The sequence below is a fragment of the Fukomys damarensis genome, unplaced genomic scaffold, assembly GCF_012274545.1.
Source record: "Fukomys damarensis isolate Sample0158 unplaced genomic scaffold, DMR_v1.0_HiC HiC_scaffold_21, whole genome shotgun sequence".
NCBI classification, from domain to species: domain Eukaryota; kingdom Metazoa; phylum Chordata; class Mammalia; order Rodentia; family Bathyergidae; genus Fukomys; species Fukomys damarensis.
The window spans coordinates 2,615,513-2,635,173 of record NW_022900933.1 but is presented as its reverse complement, the minus strand read 5'-3'; the positions used below and the strand labels follow the sequence as shown (position 1 = coordinate 2,635,173).

Sequence of the window (19,661 nt, the reverse complement as noted above, 5' to 3'; positions counted from 1 at the left end):
CACAAAAAAAAAAAAAAAAAAAAAGTGTGTGCAACTGATTCATGCTGGGGCTAGGCCCGAGGGCACTAGGATCAAGGGTGTGAGTGACACTGCCCCAAGGAGTCCGAATAAGATAAAAGGGGCAGAAAGACAGTTAAGGTCCCTTTTGCTTTTGCTGTCTTCTGGCCACCATGAACTGCTGGTTGCCGCTCTGCCAGCCTGCCTTGGAGTCAGCAGATTACGGACTGACGCCTCCATGAACTGTGAACTAAACAAACCCCTTCCCCTTTAACCTTGGGTGTCGGATATTTTGTCTCAACAAGAGAGAAAAGAAACTAAGACTCCTCCTCTTTACTAGATTCTAAATAGATATATCAATAATTTATACCCAATACTAGCTGTGCACTGAAGTTCCCATTTCTCTAAATGGGTGCTGACATTAATATGGAATCTTACAGGTGACATTACGGCATGAAAGAAAGGCACAATGAAATGCCAAAACACACTTCTTAAAATGGATGAAAAGTAAAATGAAAAAAACACCACACCACTACTTAGTGCTGGAGAGGGGCAGGGCAACTGCAACTCTTGTATATGGTAGGTTAGGGTGTTACCTGAGGAGGCTGAAAACATACGTCTACACGAAGAGCTCTGTGTATTTAGAGTAGATTTACACATAATTGTCAAAACTCTGGCCAGAGAAGTTTATGTTTCTACTTGGGATTAAGTGTGGCTAGGGATGAAAGAGGAGCACCAAAGAAGTTAGGACCTACTGTGAACATTCCCCTTCGAAAGAACATGCTCACAAAAATCTGAGTACACCCACTATCACTTCACAGAACTATGTCACGTTATGTACACGGCTAGTCTTGGAGGTCATGGTCCCTCTGAGGAGACTGTTAAAATTAACTATAGCCTGCCCACAACTATCCTTGGAAACCAAGAGAAACTCCAGCGATTTATTATCTTCCATCAGGGACCCAAAAATAGTCCTATACATTATAATAAATACGTCTTGGGACAAAATACAGTTACATTTGAATTTTAATAAATAACAATGTTTTACCTGGGACATGCTTATACTAAAACTTGGTCTAAAATTCATACTTAAATGGGTTTTTACTTTCTCACTATGGCAACTCTTAACTGGTGAGACTCTTGATTCAGATAGCCTTGCTCATATTTCCACAGGAGTTCCTTGAACTCTTTACAACAGAACTTTTCAAACGCATTCTGCATGAATCAGAGTACAAAGGGAAGATAGCCTTGCAATTACGCTGATGACAAATACCGAAATTATAAACACTGTCTAAAACTTATAAACTTTGTCTAAAAAGATGCATGTGGGTCTATATGAACACAAAAGGTGTTTTGTGCTGGTAACATGAAAATATGATTTGATTTTGTAAAAAAAAAAAAACCCACAAAAACTAAAGGACTGAAAAATCTATTGTTAAAAGACTATGTATTCATGGAGATGACTCCTTGGTGTAAACTCTATTCAGAGTGAGTCAGCCTTCACTAAGGACAGCTCCCACAGGGGATTCTTCCTGTGATGGGACAAAAAAACTGTGTGCACACAGAAAAGTGACAGGAAAAGGAGGCGTGAACAGGGAGACAAGGGAAAATAACTTCACAGTTAAGTAAAAGATGAGACTGTTAAACGAGTCTACACTTCTCAAATGGCATTTTGACTATGACTTTACAGATGGGAAAGGAAAAAATGGCAACAAAGTCTTTGTAAATAGGGAGGGGTAAAGCCAGGGATTTGGCTCAGTGGTTCCGGTGCCTGCCTTGCAAGGGCAAGGACCCGAGTTCTAATCCCTGGTACCAAAAACAAACAAACAAACAAACAAAAATAGGGAAGGGTGGAAGGGGTTGAAGGGAGGGCAGGGGAATGGGGAAAAAATAAGAACCAAAATGAGTCATATAAGGTACAAGCTCCCGATGATGAATGTAACTGTACTGTACACCTAAAATGTACCAATAAACTTAATTTTAAAAAATCCACATTATCACCTTCTACAGGAACCCTAAGGACTCTTAAGTGTCTGGCTCTCTACAAGAGGATTATCAATGAAAAAAAGCCAAAACAACATGAGTTGAATGTAATTTTTCTGTTTAATGAAACAGCTTCGGACCGTCTTACTGTGTTAGATGACGGCCCGCGGGCCACACCGAGGGCCGAGGAGCACTTATGAACGAATCCCCGGGAGAGGCAGGAGCAGCCACACAGTCACGTAACTCCAGGTAAGCGGTCAGGTGGGCGGGAAGGAGGGCACCTTGTGCGGTGGTCAAAGTCAGCAAAGGTTCGGCAGACAGCGCGACAGGCAGGGATGAGTGACGGGAACAGAAGAGCGAGAGGCAGAGGGGGCAGCACAAGTCCGGAGCCCCCAGTCACCCTACCCTGCCTGCTCCTGCTCTCCCCTTCCCTGTGTGCCTCAATCCTCACTGAGCGGGGCTGACACGCTCCGGCAAGGTCTTCCCAGCCTTCATCCTAGACGGGCTCTGCATCATGATTTCAAGGCACACGGTAAACTTCTCATCTTCGTGTGCCTACAGCAGAGAATGCCTTGTGTTGACTGTTTAAGGTGCAGCCGATCTGACTACACATTCCACAAGAATAGCTCAGTTCTTTTGTCTTGTTTGCTTTTGTCCTTCCTGGGTCTTTCTTAGCATTCATCATCAGCATACTACCCGCCTCAGAGAAAATAATAAATGGCTGACGAATTGCTTGTGCTGAATAGATTTTGTGTGTTGTCAAATACTTTTGAATATCTTCACAAAGTGTGAGCTATGTCAAATTACAGGGCTCAAAGTGATATATACGCACCCATGTTTATAGTGGCACAGTCTGTAATAGCTAAAACTTGGAAACACACAATTGCCCATCAGGTGGATGATCAGTTGGATGAGCTGGATAAAGATGTGATTTTTCTATAAAATGGACTACTACTCAGCCATAAAGAATGAGAAACTAGAGTCATCCATAGGAAAATGGATGCAAGTTGAGACCATACTCTTAAGTGAAATAAGACACACATGTGTAAATACCGAATAGTTTCTCTGGTGTGAAAAACTAAAAGTATAAATAAGATCCAAATTGTATAACTGATAAGGTGAAACAGTAAGAAAAGGGCTAAAGGTGTAGAGGAACTGGGAAAGTTAGGGGAAAGGAAATAAGGGACAAGAAAAAATATGAGAAAAGGAAAAAATGGAAACAAAGTCTTTATAAATAGGGGAGGGAGGAGGGGGTAAAGGGAGGGCAAGGGTATGGGGAAAAAATGAGAATCAAGATCTGTCACATAAAGGTACAAGATCCCAATGATGAATGTAACTGTACTGTATATAAAAAGTACCAATAAACTCAATAAGATTATATAAAAAAATACAGGGCTCATTAACAGCAAATGAATAATAGATTTGTGTAATTCAAAGCAATTTCACACACATAGCATGTAGTGGTTTTAAAAAATATGCTAAGTACAACTGTCTTAAGGACAGGAAAACTATAAATGCAATACAAAAACAATAAAAGCGCACAATGGAATACTAAAACAAAGCTATACAGTCTCAAATATTATAATTTTTATAAATAGTATCTTTAATTTTAGATATCAAAGAGTTGTCTTTATACTTTTACTTTCTTAGTCATATGCAAGTGGTATCTAAAGTTTCGGTAAATTCCAAATATGCCCAATAATTGAACTGTAATGCCTAGGCAATATTCACTTAATTTTGTGATCTCTTCCAGCCCAAAGAAAAGGATTTAAGCAATGCTTATATAATTCTTCAATGACTACATAATTCTGCTCTCTTTAGCAACATTCCAATACTTCACTACCAAATTTACATCAATTACAAGGCTCAGTACTCAAATTGATAACTTAGTCATCTTAGGTTTATTATACTGCTATGGAAGGAAATCATTAAAATATGTAATATATAAATTTAAGATTGCCTGGTAGCTCCAGTTAGATTTGAATGACACTCTTTTCATTTTGATAATTGTTCTAGAAATATTTATAGTGAAAACAGAAGACTATACTAGAAGGCTTTGTTTTGTGAAAACTGATTTTCCAACTATAAAAGTTACTGACATATGAGAAAAAGCAATCGTTTCAATGAAAACTAAAAATATAAAGCCTATGTTTAAAACATGGCCTTTATTAATACTGACTGCTGAGCTCCATTTTTACTTTACATTGAAATATTTCTGCTTCGCAAAGAAAAGACAGAAAAGTGCATTTTACAGGGGTACTTTTTTGTTTTTAATTCTCTGAGAAGATGGAAAGAGTCTGAATCACAAATTCACAATACGGTAAAATGAAATTAAGAAACAATGGTATCAGCAATGCTAAGCGCCGTCACTAGGGTTAGCTCCTTGTTCTAGTAAATCAAATCCTGATACACAGTCTAGAGCATCTAGGTGATTACTCTACAGCATATGAAACACAGAAAAGTAGGTTTAAAAAACCCTCTCAATGTATAAACATGAATTTAAAAATTGCTCTTAAAAAAATCACCTTTTTACATAATGTATATGCAAAACTGCTTTAAATACATGATTTTGGAAGAATTATTTACAAGATGTATCAGTCTGTGGAACAATTCACAGACAAAGCATACATAATTGCTTTACTCAGTTGATGCATCTCAACTTTGGGAGATATAAATTTATTCGGCAGTATAGCAAACATAAAAACTGTGACAAAGCATTTTAAGGGCAACCAAAACTTTGATCCTCAAAACAGTTTAAATACTAGGACTGCCAAAGTTTCTAAGTAAGGACCTACTCTAACGATCCAGATGCCCATTTACAGTTCGGTTCTGTTCGAAGGACGGACACAGACGTCCCTTGCACAGAGGGGGCCGCTGGACACACCCTCCCGGAAAAGGGACAGCTGAGAGCTAGTGTCATCCAAAGAGTGAATTAACCTAGAATTGTCTTTTTTTCCATTTTATTAATATTTTTAAAAATACATAAAAATACAACATCCAATGTCTGAATAAATATATTTAACAAGTTGCAAGATAATACCTTATTTTACACAAAAATTTCAGCTTTAGAAATCTTGTTAAATAACTTCATTGTTGTTATATATTTCATTTTTGTATTTTTGTAACAAAATAAAACCTCTGAAATTACATAGAAAAAAGACAAAATACTTTTGTCAAGGGATAAGATAGTCCACTGAAAACTTATTCACAATTCCACTGTACACATTAATAAACATTAAAATATTTGCATAATTGTGTGCTCAAAAGTCCTATAAAAAGTGGAAGACTTATTACAACTGTAGTTTTCAGTCAACTACACTTCCTTTCACAATTTATTTTGTCCCATTTACACCTTTAAACCTGGGCACACTGCTGAACGTATACTTTGGCAGTTCTAAATAGCAAGTGCTTCCACTAAAAAAAAAAAAAAAATCAACAACAAAAAACACAAAACATAAACCCCCTACTCACCAAGTGTCCAAATACATCTTAGTGAAAGTGCAGCAGCAACTACTCAGCTGGGTAATATTTGATGTTTATCATGTGCACTTGCTTGTCTATGATTTCAATAACACCTGAAAGCTTTATTATACAAATTCAAATTGCTAAGTGCCCTTTTTTCTACATCACAAAAAAAAAAAAAAAAGAAAAAAAAAAAAAAAAAAAAAAAAAAAAAAAAAAAAAGAAAGAAAAAAAAAGAAAAGAAAAGAAAAGAAAAACAAAACACGAAGAGGGGAACTTCTGACAAATATGGCAGGCTGCCTGACCTTCAGTTATTTATCGGCTTATTTTTTGCAACAAGAAAAAAGAAGGGAGAAGGGAATAGATACAGTCCAGCCTGGGGAAGCATAGAGGATCTTCGTAGCAATGTCAAACCAGATGAGTGCTTTCTGTGGTTGTCCTGGGATTTGGGAAGTTACACCCATGGCAGCACATCGCGGGAAGGCAGAGGAAACGTTCATCACCTGCATTCTACAGCAAGGACATTTTGTGGGGGGGATGACGACGAGGGACTCATTCCAGTGTCTGACGACGCTGACGACATGGAGGCTCCCACGTGAGACACTGCAGAGGCAGAAGAACTGTGTTAGACTCAAAACCACAAACACACGCAGTCTAGGGAAAATGAGAAGGTGTTTAACTTTATTCCACCTCAATCACAGGCAGTGAGAATGCCAGACGAAGGGGAGCAAACGGATAGCAAAGGGACTGGAATCAGCCTTTGGTCAATTAAATAACTCAACAGTTCAAAACAGACATCACAAGACGGGAACGCAGCGCTGGGGTGGAGCATCCCCAGCACGAGGAGGGTGAGAGGGGCACCTCACAAAATGCAGAGAATAAAAGAAAGATAAAATCTTTTTTTTTTTTTGGTACTAGGGATTGAACTTGGGACCTTGCGGAACCACTGAGCTAAATCCCTGGCCCAAGAAAGATAAAATCTTAAACCCTTACTTGAAAGACCCCAGGAAGGAACTTGGCTTGGTCAAAAGAAAAAACTAGTTAAACCTGAAATAAATTTTCAGAACAGTAGGGGAATTCTGCTTCATCGTAGGAGCACAAGATTCTTAGAATTCATACAATCTAGAGATTTGCAGTAACTGTCAGGTATCAGAATCATAAGGATGGAATTATGGGTCTGTGATTAGGAAAAACAATGCTCAAATGGCTTTACTATAAGGATGACTATACGTGCATGAGACGTTTTACCATTTTATAGATCTTTTTCTTTTCTCTTTGGCTGAGTGCTCCTTTAAAAACTCTCCTGTGACCTGCTAATCTCAACCCAGTCGCTTGTTTTACTGTTGTAATATTATTTATAGATATATTTTTAGTACCAGGGATCAAACTCGGGACCTTGCGCCTGCGAGGCAGGTGGCGGAACCACTCAGCTAAATCACTGTCCCTATTAATATTTATTGATTTAAATATATTCCTGTGTATGTGTGGCTACCAGTAAGACATGTGACCTTGACAAAAAATTCTTCCACGTATGCTAGAAATCACTCAGTGTCTCAATCTAATAACTCATTACAAAAACAAGGGAAACAAAACAAAATCGGAGTGGAGGGCTCTCTGAAGAAATTTCAATTTCATTTGCTCTTTTTTTTTTTTTTTTTTTTAAGTAAACAGGGAAACACAATTGCAGTGTTTCTAAAGCTTCCAATTCTCTCAAATTTTCCATTTGGATGTTATGTGTTAAGCCCATCCTTAGTGACCCCAGCTAGTCATTATCATCACTAATGACAAAATAGAGCAGATGTTTATCTGGATAATGATGCTGACTCAGTAGTCTTGAGGGAACATTCTTATGGAGAAAGGAGCTTCAGTAAATGCTGTTCCTGTGCTCAGCTGCTAACCCTGAATAGGCCAGAACTGCAGCTCACTAGAGAAATGGAATTGTCACAGGAGAGAGTCCAAGGAGGTTCAAAAATGGAGCTAGACAACATAAAACCACTCTATTTGTACAATTAAATTGCAGACTTGCTGACTCCCATTGCAGAAAAAGAATTTTGAAGATTGGTCAGTAAGTGGCCTGGAAAGGATTTACTCTATTAGGCAAAAATTTAACGTACACACTCATGAGTGGAGTATGGATGTTCTCTTTTTTTTTTTTTTTTTTTTTTAAGTAAAAACTGCCTACTGGTTTCCTTTATAAGATTGCTGGGAAGATAGTAGAGAGTAAGAAACAATAAAATCAACCTCTCCAAGATTTGGAATCCAGACAGGGGAAAATAACAAGAAGCACAAGGGGAGGGAGGTGGATCCTGGGACCCAGGAAGGATATGAAGGGAAAACCAGTTCCCACAGTGAACTAGGAGAGTCAGACCTGAATGTAGAAAAAGGAAGGGGGGTCTTCACTTTCTCCCCAGATCCTGGCTCCTGGCTTGAGAAAGGAAGACTGAATCTATGGAGACGCAGGGAAGGCAGTGACTCCAGAGGCCTCTAGGGAGAAACGGAGTAGTGGATGCTGTGTGCTGCAAGACGTAGTGAGTAACTCAAGTCCAAGTGCCTCCCATGCCCTCTGGGAAGAGCACTTATGAGATGTCAGCTGAGAGAGGGTCCACTAAACCCGGGACTCAGAGCAGCTGCAGGTTGGCTTCCTCTCAGGGCTTCCAGTGTTACAAACCACAGTAACTGGTTGAGAGACAATCACAGGAGATACCCAGATTCAGGGAGCCGTGGCCAGGCCAACAAGAGACACCCAGAGTGTTACAAACTACATGACCCAGGCCCTAACCCCACAAAAAGAGGCCGGAACCAGCATCCCACTCTAATCCTGCTGCAGGCTTGCTGGAATTATCCAGCATGGATCTGGGCTCTGACTGCCTCCTTAGTCTATCAGCAAGAGCAGAGTTACACCATGAATTGCACACTACCACAAAAATGTAGACCTCAGAAGATAATCACAGGCTTGGAATCAGAGAAATTTCTTTTTTCCCCCATCATGTGTGGGAATTTTGTCATTCATTTTTTCTGTTTTTGTTTTCCTTTTGAGTGTGAACACTGTTTTTAGTTTGGTTTGTTCTTGCTTTTGTTTATTCCTTTTTTCTTTCTCTCCCTTCTTCACCATTTCCTGAGGCTTGGGTAATCTTCCTTTGTCCTTCAGCCTTGCTTCTAATCTCTTTCTCTTCATTTATTTCTCCATTTTTTCCTCGTATTCCTTTTAAATCTTCTCCCCTTAGGGCAAAATTGCTCTACCGAGTGGATATTTACTGAATAAAATTTTCTAATTTATCTTAGATTTTATTATGTAACTATAAATCTTATATCTTATAGTTAAAGGCAACAAGTTAACAGTTATCACAGTGGCTCATTTTCCAGTTTGGGCTTGCTGCTCTTACTATTACGGATTGTATTACTGTAGCCGAGGTGACCCAGGCTTTGTGATCAATTGATCTTCCTTGTATGCCAATACCTAGACTGTCCGAGGGTCATAAACAATACTACAGTCCAGTACCAAAGGACTGGGCTAGGCCAAACATGAAGCAACCTTTCATCCCTAATAAATCGAAGAGACAAGATCCTGAGATAGACTCAGAAGCCAAAAGCCAGCTACACTTAGAAGACATCTCTGAGAAGTATTGATTTCCCAAGAGGTCTTGACACTAGTAATAAAGCTACCTACCACAAACAATTTATAAGCCTCAATAAAGAAAACAAATTAATAAAAAAGCAGAAAATGAGAAAGCAGGGAAGCAGGATGCCACTCATGATCCCCGGCTCACACATGGCAAATCAAGGGGGCATTAGGTGGAAGAATCAAAACTCACCCAGCTGAATTTTATGAAACAGTACCAGCAAAAGTAACAAAACAGATAAGTCTGTTGACAAAAAAGAAAAAAAAAAAAAGATGTCAACCACAATGAAGGAAATGATTAGTGGATTATTGAATCTGGAGTAGGTACAGATAAACAAAAAAGCAAAAATAATGGAGAACCTTAGAAAAGACATGGAAATCATGAATGCCCAAAATTGAAAATAAGTGGATTCCATAAAACAGACTCCAACCAAAATCCAGATCAAAACATTCTACTGAAAGCATACACCAGCAGAGTCAATGTAAAGATAAAATATCAGATCTAGAAAACAGGGTTGTGGTTGGTGATCATCAAATAAAAGAGCTGCTAAACATAACAAAGGACCACAAAAAACTAAATCCAACAACTGCTAGATGATGTAAAGAAGACTAACATGTCATTAACTGGAATCAATAAAGAATCAGAAGATAACTCAAAGGACATTAAAAAAAAAAAATCCTGTTCACAGAAGTAAGAGTGGAAAACTTTCCAAGCAGGGAAAAAGAATATGATATATAGATAAGTCAGGCATACACAACTCCAAAAAGTCATGACCAGAAAAAAAACTACACCAAAGTATATGACATACACAAATCCAGAAATATATAACAAAAGGACAGAACACTAAAAGCTATGAAAGAGAAGAAACAAATCACCTATAAAGGAAAACGCATCAGAATCACAGTACAATTTTCAACTCAAACCCTTAAGTCAAAATTAGTTTGGAATGAAGTATTTCAAACTCTAAAAGAAAACAACCTCCAACTTGGATTTATATCTTGCAAAATTATCATTGAAAATTGATAGATACTTCCATGATATAGAATAACTGAAGAAATTTATGACCACCAAACCAGTGCTTTAAAACTCTCTGAAGGATACTGTAGAAAAAGACAATTCCAAGAATCCCAATAGAATGAATCCATCAGGCAAGGCAAGCAATTAAACAAAAGGGAAAAAAGAGAACCAACAACAGGAAAATAATATGACAAGGATAAGTAAATACAGATCAGTTATAACCATCAATTCACCAATCAAAAGAAACAGATTGACAAAATGGACCAAGAAACAAGATCGCTGGTTCTGAAAAGAAAGAAATAAAATAGATCCAACAATATGCTCCACACTAGAAACACCTTTAACCCAAAAAGCAATTCATAGACTGACAGTAAAAAGATGGAAAATAATATTTCATATCACAGGAATCTGGAAAAAAAAACAAGGGTAGCTAGTTCATTTACAGACAAAGTGGATTTCAAGCCAAGACTTATCTGAAGAGACAAAGAAGATCATTACATACTTGTTAAGGGAACAATCCAAAAAAAAGAGATAACAATGATAAATATATATGCACCAAGTACTGATGCAGCACCTTTACAAAATAAACCCTAATGGATATCAAAAATCAAATATGATATACACCCAGTCACAGATCAACTAGACAGAAAATCAACAAAGAAGTATCAGAGCTGAACCAAATCTCTGAACAAATGGACTTAGTAGATATTCACAGTGCTGCACATTAATAGACATACCAGAATGTATGGAATGCAAAGAAACAGTCCTATGAGCGAAATTTATAGTGGTGAATTCCCACATCAGAAAAACAGCAAGCTCAAATAGTCTAATGTTGCACCTCAAGATTCCAAAAAAAGAGCAAGTTAAATGCAAAGCTCATATGAGGGGGGAAATTACAGAGATCAGAGCAAAAATTAATGCAACTGAGACTAAGAAAATATGAAGAATCAATAAATTGAAGAGTTGGTTCACAATGGACCCTGCAAAAATCCAGAAGAACATCAGTATCTACTTTGAGAAGTGGTATTCTAATAAGATGGAAAGTGCAGAAGAAATGGACAGATTCTTAGATACATAAGAATTACCAAAGCTGAATCAAGAAGATGTAAAAATCCTAAATAAACAGTCTCGTTCAATGAAATTGAATTAAAAAAAAAAAAACTACCAAAAAAGAAAAGCCCAGGTCCTACTGAATTCACTGCTGAATTCTTCAAGAACTTTAAAGAAGATCTAACAGCACTAACTCTTCAGACTCTTTAAAAAAATTGAAAGGGGAAGGGCGGTCAATGTAGCTCAGTTGTGCAGCACCACACCTGCCTGGCAAGCAGAAGGTCCTGGGGGAAAAAAAGAAATTGACAGGGATGCAGTTCTGCCAAACTCTTTCCTGGAAGCAAGCATCACCCTTACACCAAAACCAGAGAAGGATCTAATCAAATAAGAGAACTACAGGCCCATCTCCTTAATGAACACAGACGCAAAAATCCTCAATAAGATACCGGCAAACAGAAGGTAGCAAATTATCAAAAAAGACGACATTCCATGACCAAGTAGGTAAAACACATGCAAATCAATAAATGTAGTATACCATCTTAACAGAACCAAGGACAGAAGCCACATGATCATGTCAATACAGGCAGGAAAAGCACTGGATGAAGTCTCATACCCACTCCTAACAAAAATCATACAGAAAATTGGAATAACAGGTCTTTATCTCAAGCTGATAAAAGCCATCTATAAAAAGCCAACAGCCAGCATCATATTAAAGTCATAAATTGAAAGCTTTCACTCTAAAATCAGGAAGGAGACAAAGACTGCCCACTATCACCCCTCCTGTTCAATTCAGTCCTGGAAACATTAGCCAGGGCAGTTAAAGACAAGAGAAAGAAATAAAAGGAATAAGGACAGGAAAGGAAGGAGTGAAATTAACATTATTTGTGGATGGTATGATACCCTACACACCAGATTCCAAAAACTCTACCAGAGGACTCCTAGAATTAATCACCACATTCAGCAGCATAACAGAATACAAAGTCAACACTCAAAAATCAATAGCCCTGGGCTGAGGATTTAGCTCAGTGGCACCGTGCTTTCCTTGCAAGTGCAATGTCCTGAGTTTGATCCCCAGTACCCCCCCCAATCAATAGCCTTCCTATACACAAACTCATGGAGAAAGAAATTAAGAAAATCATACCCTTCACAACAGAATCAAGAAAAATTAAATACTTAGGAATCAATCTAATAAAGGAAATTAAAGACCTACACACCTAAAACTACAGTTTTGTTGTTTTTTTCTAGTACTGGTTATAGAATTCAGGACCTTGCACTTGCAAGGCAGGCATAGGGCCACTGAGCTAAATCCCCAGTCCCTGAAAACGCCAGCATTCTGAAAAAGGAGACTGACGAAGATATCAAAAAATGGAAAGACATCCCCATATCAGCCTGTTCCCTATTCTTGGATAGGCAGAACCAACGGAGTGAAAACGGCCATTATGCCAAAACTGTTACACAGATTTAATGTAATCCCAACCACAATATTAGCAGGACTTCAATTCCCAAATGCTTCTGTTTCTGAACAATTTGGTTCACAAGTGGAAGTGTTTGTCAAACTTTTGTTGTTGTTTGTGAACTTTGCATCAGGTGATAACACAACCACAGCAATCTTTCTCGCAAGACCATGTATGTGGCCATCTTTTCCAGAAGGAGGAACAAATTAAGTTCATGAATGAGGCACCACTATACCAAGAGAATACCTCATATTACTAGTGAAAACAATCCTAAAATTCATATGGAACCAGAAAAGACCTAGAATAGCAAAAAGAATACCAAAAGGAATGCAAAAGGGTGTGGGGGGCAGATCACAATTCCTGATTTGAAATTATACTACAAAGCTACCGTGATAAAAACAGCATGGTACTGGGAAAAAAAGACTCGACAGTCAATGGAACAGAATAAAGATGGAGAAACAACTGCAAGCACACTCAACTACCTATCTTTGACAAAGGGGTCAAACACCTTTACTGGAAGAAAGCACCTTTGCAAAATGGTCTTGGTGAAACTGGATTTCCACACACCAAAAATTGAACCTAGACCCATATCTCTCACCATGTACTAAATGAAAATCAAAATGGAGCAAAGATCTAAATATTAAAACTGAAACACAATATGCTGGAAGAGTGAAACTCTACAAGATATAGTAATAGGCAAGGACTTTATGAACAAAACCCTTGATCACACAGGAAATACTATAAAGAATCAATAACTGGGATCACATCAAATTAAAAAGCTTTTACATGAAAAAGAAACCACTGCCAATAGACTAAAAGGCCAACCCACAAAATGGGGAATCTTCAAAAAGCAAATCTTCAGCCAAGTGTGGTGGCACACGCCTGTAATCCCAGCACTTGGGAGGTTGAGGCAGGAGGATCACTGTGAGTCTGAGACCAGCCTGGGCTACACAGTGAGTTCCAAATCAGTCTCAACTACATAAACAAACAAACAAACAAAGCTAATCTTCAAAGTACTAAATCTAGAATATATAAAGAACTCAAAGATACCAGACATACCCCCGCCAATTTAAAGACCCAATCCGAAAATGGGCACCTGAAGTGAATAGACTTTCTCAAATGAAGATGTACAAATAGGAAACAAATATATGAAAAAATGCTGAACCTCACTGGTCATTTAAGAAATGCAATTAAAACAACACTGAGAGTCCATCTCAATCTAGAAAGAATGGCTATCATCAAGAAGTCAATGAATAACACATCCTGGCAAGGCTACAGAAGAGAGAAACCCTTATTACCCACTGCTGTTGAAAATGTAAACTGGTACAACCAATACGGAAATCAGTGTGGAGATTCTTCAAGAAAATGAAATTAGAGGTTCCATTTGACCTAACCTGTTCCCCTCCTAGGTATCTTCCCGAAAGAGTTAACAGCATCACACCACAGTGATGTATGCACACCCAGATTTATAGCAGAGCACAGTCTATAATAACTAAATCTTGGAAATAGCCCAGGTGCCCATCAACAAATGGATAAAGATGTGGTATTTATATATAGTGTCGTTCTCCTCTGCCAAAAAAGAAGAATAAACCTGAGTTGTTTTTAGGTCAATGGATTCACCTCAAGACCAAAATTTTAAGTGAAATAAATGTGACACAAGAGTTTTAATATTGTATTCTCTTGTGGGTAAACAAGGAGCATCATGAACGACACACTGGGAAGTAAGAAGAACGCGTTCAAATGGGAAGGGTCAACGGGAGAGGGGAAGGGGAAGGGAGAGCAGGGAAAACGAAGAAAGAGCAGAAGTGAAACACGGAAACACAGCTTCCGTGAATGGAGCGCGGGAGAAGGGCTGAAGGGAGGGGATGGGAGGGGAACCGGGAAAAGGAAGAATCAGGATGCACTGTGTACAGGTACAAATCCCCCACGATGACTGTGAGCCGTACGTACGACAACAATGTGAAGACTTTATTCTTTCTTGCCTGTACCAGGGATTGAACTCAGAACCTTGAGCGTGCAGGGAAGGCGCATTGCCACTGAGCTAATCCCCGGCGCCCTGAATGACAACTACGTGGATTTTGTTTTGTTTTTGTTTTTTTGAGACAGGGTCTCACTATGTAGTTGAGACTGACCTGGAACTCACTATGCAGCCCAGGCTGGTCTCAAACGATCCTCCTGCCTCAGCCTCCCGAGTGCTAGGATTACAGGGGTGCATCACCACGCCCGGCACAACTATGTATTAATAAAAAACATGTTAAAAGAATTTAAAAAAATATGCTTTTCCATTGCTCTATGCTATTTCCAAGAATTTAAACTGCTGCACTTGGAGAACAATTCAAAGCCACCCATGACATAGGTCATCATATCAGTAATTCATTCCTTTAATCTCTGCCAGGGACAGAAGGCTCTCAACAAGGTCAGGGCATTTACGATTCGTTCACCGCAGTTCTCCTGGAACGGCCCCCGCCCCCGCCCCGCAACCACTGCTTCCTGAGCACGCAAGCTCTGACCACCCTACAGCTTCTGTTCACCATTATCCCGAAACTTTCCTTTATTGTTTGTTTTCCCACGTGGGATTCCTTGCCTGCTGGATCTCACGTGGCCTTCCTGACGTGCTTTCCAGTTTCTAGTACAATCATGGACAAATCTGACATATGAAACTTGATGTGGCCGGGTGGTTATGCTCACCTGTGATCCCAGCCTGGGCAATTCAGTAAGATCCTGTCTCAAAATTAAAAAAAAAAAAAAAGCCTCCAGGGATGTAACTCAGTGGTTCCGCCACCTGTCTCAGAAGTGCAAGGACCCGAGTTCGATCCCCAGGACCAAAAAAAAAAAAAAGCTAGGGATGTAGCATAATGCAGGCCCTGGGACCCGTATCTTTCGTACCTTATGTGATCAACATTCACAATTTACTCTTCGTACACGGAGTTCGAAAATCTCATACTGCTCTCCAGCCTGGCTTTCTTTCCTGTTCCCGTACCGGGGATTGAACTCAGGACCTTGCGCCTCACTGAGCTAAATCCCTGGCCCTCCTCCTCATCTGTTACAGAAGGCATAGTGAGTCTTTTCAGTCTTCTAATCACATCCTTTAGTTGTGGAATTTTAAAACAATGCGTCTTTGGTGACAACTTCCTCCCAGTTTGTCCCACGTTCTTTTAGGAAGTGTGTGATCCTGAGGTTGGATCTCCTCCCCAGACCCTGAACTTCCACCCCTCACTCCTATCCAGTTTTTGACTTTCCAAAGGGATTTCTTCAGCTTTATGTCTATCCCTTCTATCAATTTTGAAACACATTTCTACTATCGTATTTTAATGCATCATTTTCTGTACCAGGGATCAAATCTGGGACCTTGCTCGTGTGAAGCAGGCGGTGGAACACCGAGCTAAATCCCCAGCCCTGGTTTTTTTTTAACAGGATCAAATTTGTGTGCTTTTGAAAAAATATGGTACACTGTTTATTCAGAGTCCCTGTCTATTCTCATCCAGGCTGGCTACACAGCTTCCACATTGAGAGGGGCATGAGGGCTGGCGATTTAGCTCAGTGGTACCGTTGCCTGCCTCGCAAGCACAAGGTCCCAAGTTCGATCCCTGGTACCAAAAAAAGAGACAGGGGCATGAGAAGGCTGACTGGAAGCCCTGGCCGAGTCTCAGGACTTCCACCGTGGCTATGCATGCGTCATGGCCAGCCGGGACCTTGCCTTTTGGCTCAGGACTGTCCAGACGCTGGTGTCTATATTAGGTCATTCATCCTGGGGCATCAACACCCTCAGTGGAATCCTCAGAAATGAGCATAAACTGCCTCAGCTCTCCAGGATTCGCTCTCAGGTCAGAAGAGGGCTGGGAGTCTCACCACCGACTTTGTTTTGTAGGGCGGGGAGCAGATACCAGGGATTGAACTCCGACCTTGTGCTTGCGAGGCAGGCGGCGGCACGCTGAGCTAAATGAAATCCCCGGCCTCACCATTAATGGGTGCTCCATCCACTATTTCCAGTTAACCCGGATCCTCACCTTCACCTGGGGCTCTGGTCCCTGAGTCCCCAAGTCCCCCACCCCACTCTCCTGCGAGGTTAACCCTCTGCTTTCCGCTGGCCTGGGGAGAGATGGAACCTCGCATTACAGGGTGGGAAGAGAGGGTTGCATTCCTCCTGACACCTCCGACCCCGTTTCCGGCCTCCTCTATGTCCCTGCTTCCAGAGCTCTTGCTATGAACTGGCTGCCCCTGCTGGGTCCCACTGGAAAGGCAAGGTATTTTTTAGCACCGTCTCTGCTGCTAGGACCGGTTCAGGAGTCAGCTGCTTGGCTTCCCCAAGATACGCTGCTGACGTGTCTTCTCTGTCTCCTCCTCTTTTCTTCGTGCGTATATATGGATTTCATTTTCTCCTCTCAGTAGTGGGGCTTAAACCCAGGGAGCAGTGAGCTACATCCCCACCCCTTTTTATTTTTTGAGACATCCGTTATTTATGAAGACTTACTCAGGTTATTTTCCATTTTCTTTTATTTCAAAGCAGTGCAGTTTGCCTTGGTCACGGGTACAAAAATTTCTCTAGACCCAAAAGAGGCACTGACAGTTCAGCACGGTGGCCTACCTGTGATCCCAGCACTCTGGAGGCTGAGGCAGGAGGACTACCGAGAGTTGGAGGCCAGCCTGGGCTACAGAGTGAATTTAAGGCCAACCTGAACTACAGAGCAAATTCCTATCTTAAAAACAAAACAACAAAATAATGGCACAAATATATCTAAAAATAAAATTTATGTGCTATGCACATGTCTAGTTTTGAGGGGCACAGTGTTACTCAAGCAGTTGTAACAATTTGTTCTTCTGAATATAGAAATTCCCTTTTCCTTGTATCTTTTCCAGCAAGAGGCATTTACAACTTTTACTCTGTTGTTCCTACAAGTCTACTGGTGCGAAATAATTTCGCCTTGCTTTCATTTGATCGCTAGTGCATTTGGGCCACGGGGCTTTTAACTTCCTTTCCTGACTTCAGCAGAGCTTGGGATCTAACTGAAAGTCAGCCCCATACGTTTTGATGGCCTCACTCAGACATTACTCTCCGTGTGATCAATACCAAGTCACCTCCCTTACAGGTTCCCGGTTGGTGAACACCCCCTAGGAGACACACTGTCCTACACTGCTCCTCCTAACTGTCGTGTACCTGCATCACCCCACAGGGTGCGAGCACAGGGCCTGTTCCATGCCTATGGCCGAGCTGTGTCACATTACGGTACGGCTGCTCAGCAGGTGGCTTACAGCCCCACAGGAGTATCGCGACAACAAGCCTTACATCTTACTCATTCTGGTGAGCCTTGTCACAATGGACAGAGTGCCTGTGATGGCACAGCCGACACAGGTTTGTGCAGCAGAGTGGCTGTCAGAGGAAGGAAGCGCTTCCTGTGAACCTGTGCATTTAGCACAGTGTCACGTGCTGTGAAACAGGCCTCGCTGCTGTTCCAAAGTCTGCTGCTGATTAACTGGCTGTGGACCCACTCACTGCGACAACGGCGGAAGAGAAGGAAACGCTGACGAACGGGTTCGACATGCAGAGAGCGATACATCTTCAAAAACAATAGGACACATGCTGGAGAAACGGGGGAAGTTCGACAAAATTACCTTCCCTGTCTTTCTGTTTTAATCTTTTTCTGCGCCTGTCTATGGTTGCAACTTCAGACTTCAGAGACATGTAGTATTTTCTGATTTCCTGTAGTTTTTCTTGGAGAAAAGAGATTCTCTCTGTGCTGTTCATGTTATCTAATTCATCTAAAAGGGAGAACAAAGTTAACCGGGATTTAAAAAGAATTCTCCAAGGCAAAAAACATGGTAGTTCTTTTAAAAATTAACAAAAGCTCTTATTTATTAAGGACCCATCACCTTAAGCTAAATGAAGTGCTTTAGAAGACTGGGAAGACATGAGTTAAATTCATTATTAAGCATTGTTTATACAGTCCAGATTTTCTGTGGGCCGGGGATTTAGCTCAGTGGCACTGCACCTGCCTGGCAAGTACAAGGTCCTGAGTTCGATCCCCGGTACCAAAAAAAAAAAAAAAAATAAAAAAAAAAAAAAAAAAAAAAAGTATTACTTAAGTGCTCATAAAAACATAAGAAAATGTCAACGTGAAGCACTATATATTTGTTTGTTTGTTTTTTGGTACCAGGGATAGAATTCGGGTCATTGTGCCTGCAAGGCAGGCAGCGGAAACACTGAACTAAATCCCTGGCCCTGAAGCACTATATAAAGACACTTCAATTTCACTGATTTATAAAATTCGTACACGCTTTGTCATCTTCATGTGCACTTTTATAACACCACCTCAGTAAATGTTACAAGTACACATTTGCATGTAGATAACAAGTTGTGATTACTGACTTGGAATACTTAAGACTTGTTCATTCATTACTCCCTATTTTATGAGCATTAACCCAAGCTGATACTCTTAAGACAGATTCCAGTCTACGATATACATCATGAGCTCCTTACGGAGTTGCAGGCTCCACTTGTACGTCCTGGGGGAGGGAGTGGGGTGCTTTTCTCTCTGCTTCTCTTTCTCTCCGTCTTTGATGTGAGGGGAGATTCTGGCAGGAGACCGCGCAAGCTTTGGTGGCTTAGATACACTGAGATGCTTTACCGGAGTACATTTACTTGAGTTGTTTACGGCAGGAAGATCTTCACTATCACTGCTCTGTCCTGTAACAGGATAGTAAAAGTTTAGAGACCCTTCATAAACCCTCACATAGCAAAGTGCAACAGACTTTGACATTGCACTTCTCAGTATCAGAAAAAAAAAGGATAAATGCAAAGATTACAGCAGTTAAACATGTACCGGTATAAAAATGACTAAAACATTACATATTACTGAACACTGCTGAAGTTGTTAAAAATGAGCTAAATTTCATTAGCACAAAAATGGCAAACATATATATTGCTAAATGAAAAAAGTCATAAAATAATACAGTACTACTCCATTTACATGAAAACAAAATGTAAAAACAATTCAAGCGAGGACCAACTCAAACTATATATAAAGCATACAAAAGATCTTGACAATATATGCCCGACTTTTACTTTTTTTTTTTTTTTTTT

General features: G+C 40.1%; 1 protein-coding gene across 1 annotated transcript in view; it reads right to left on the bottom strand.

The window, feature by feature from the left end:
* Window positions 1-5,647: 5,647 nt before the first annotated feature.
* Window positions 5,648-19,661, bottom strand: part of Arid4a (AT-rich interaction domain 4A) — a 73,786-nt gene continuing 59,772 nt past the window's right edge. Inside the window, exons 22-24 of the mRNA XM_010641448.3 lie at window positions 19,059-19,265; window positions 18,194-18,340; window positions 5,648-6,045 (exon numbers count right to left, since the gene is read on the bottom strand). Coding sequence (XP_010639750.1) covers window positions 5,942-6,045; window positions 18,194-18,340; window positions 19,059-19,265 — 458 coding nt within the window. The 3' untranslated portion in view covers window positions 5,648-5,941. The remainder of the gene's footprint in view (window positions 6,046-18,193; window positions 18,341-19,058; window positions 19,266-19,661) is intronic.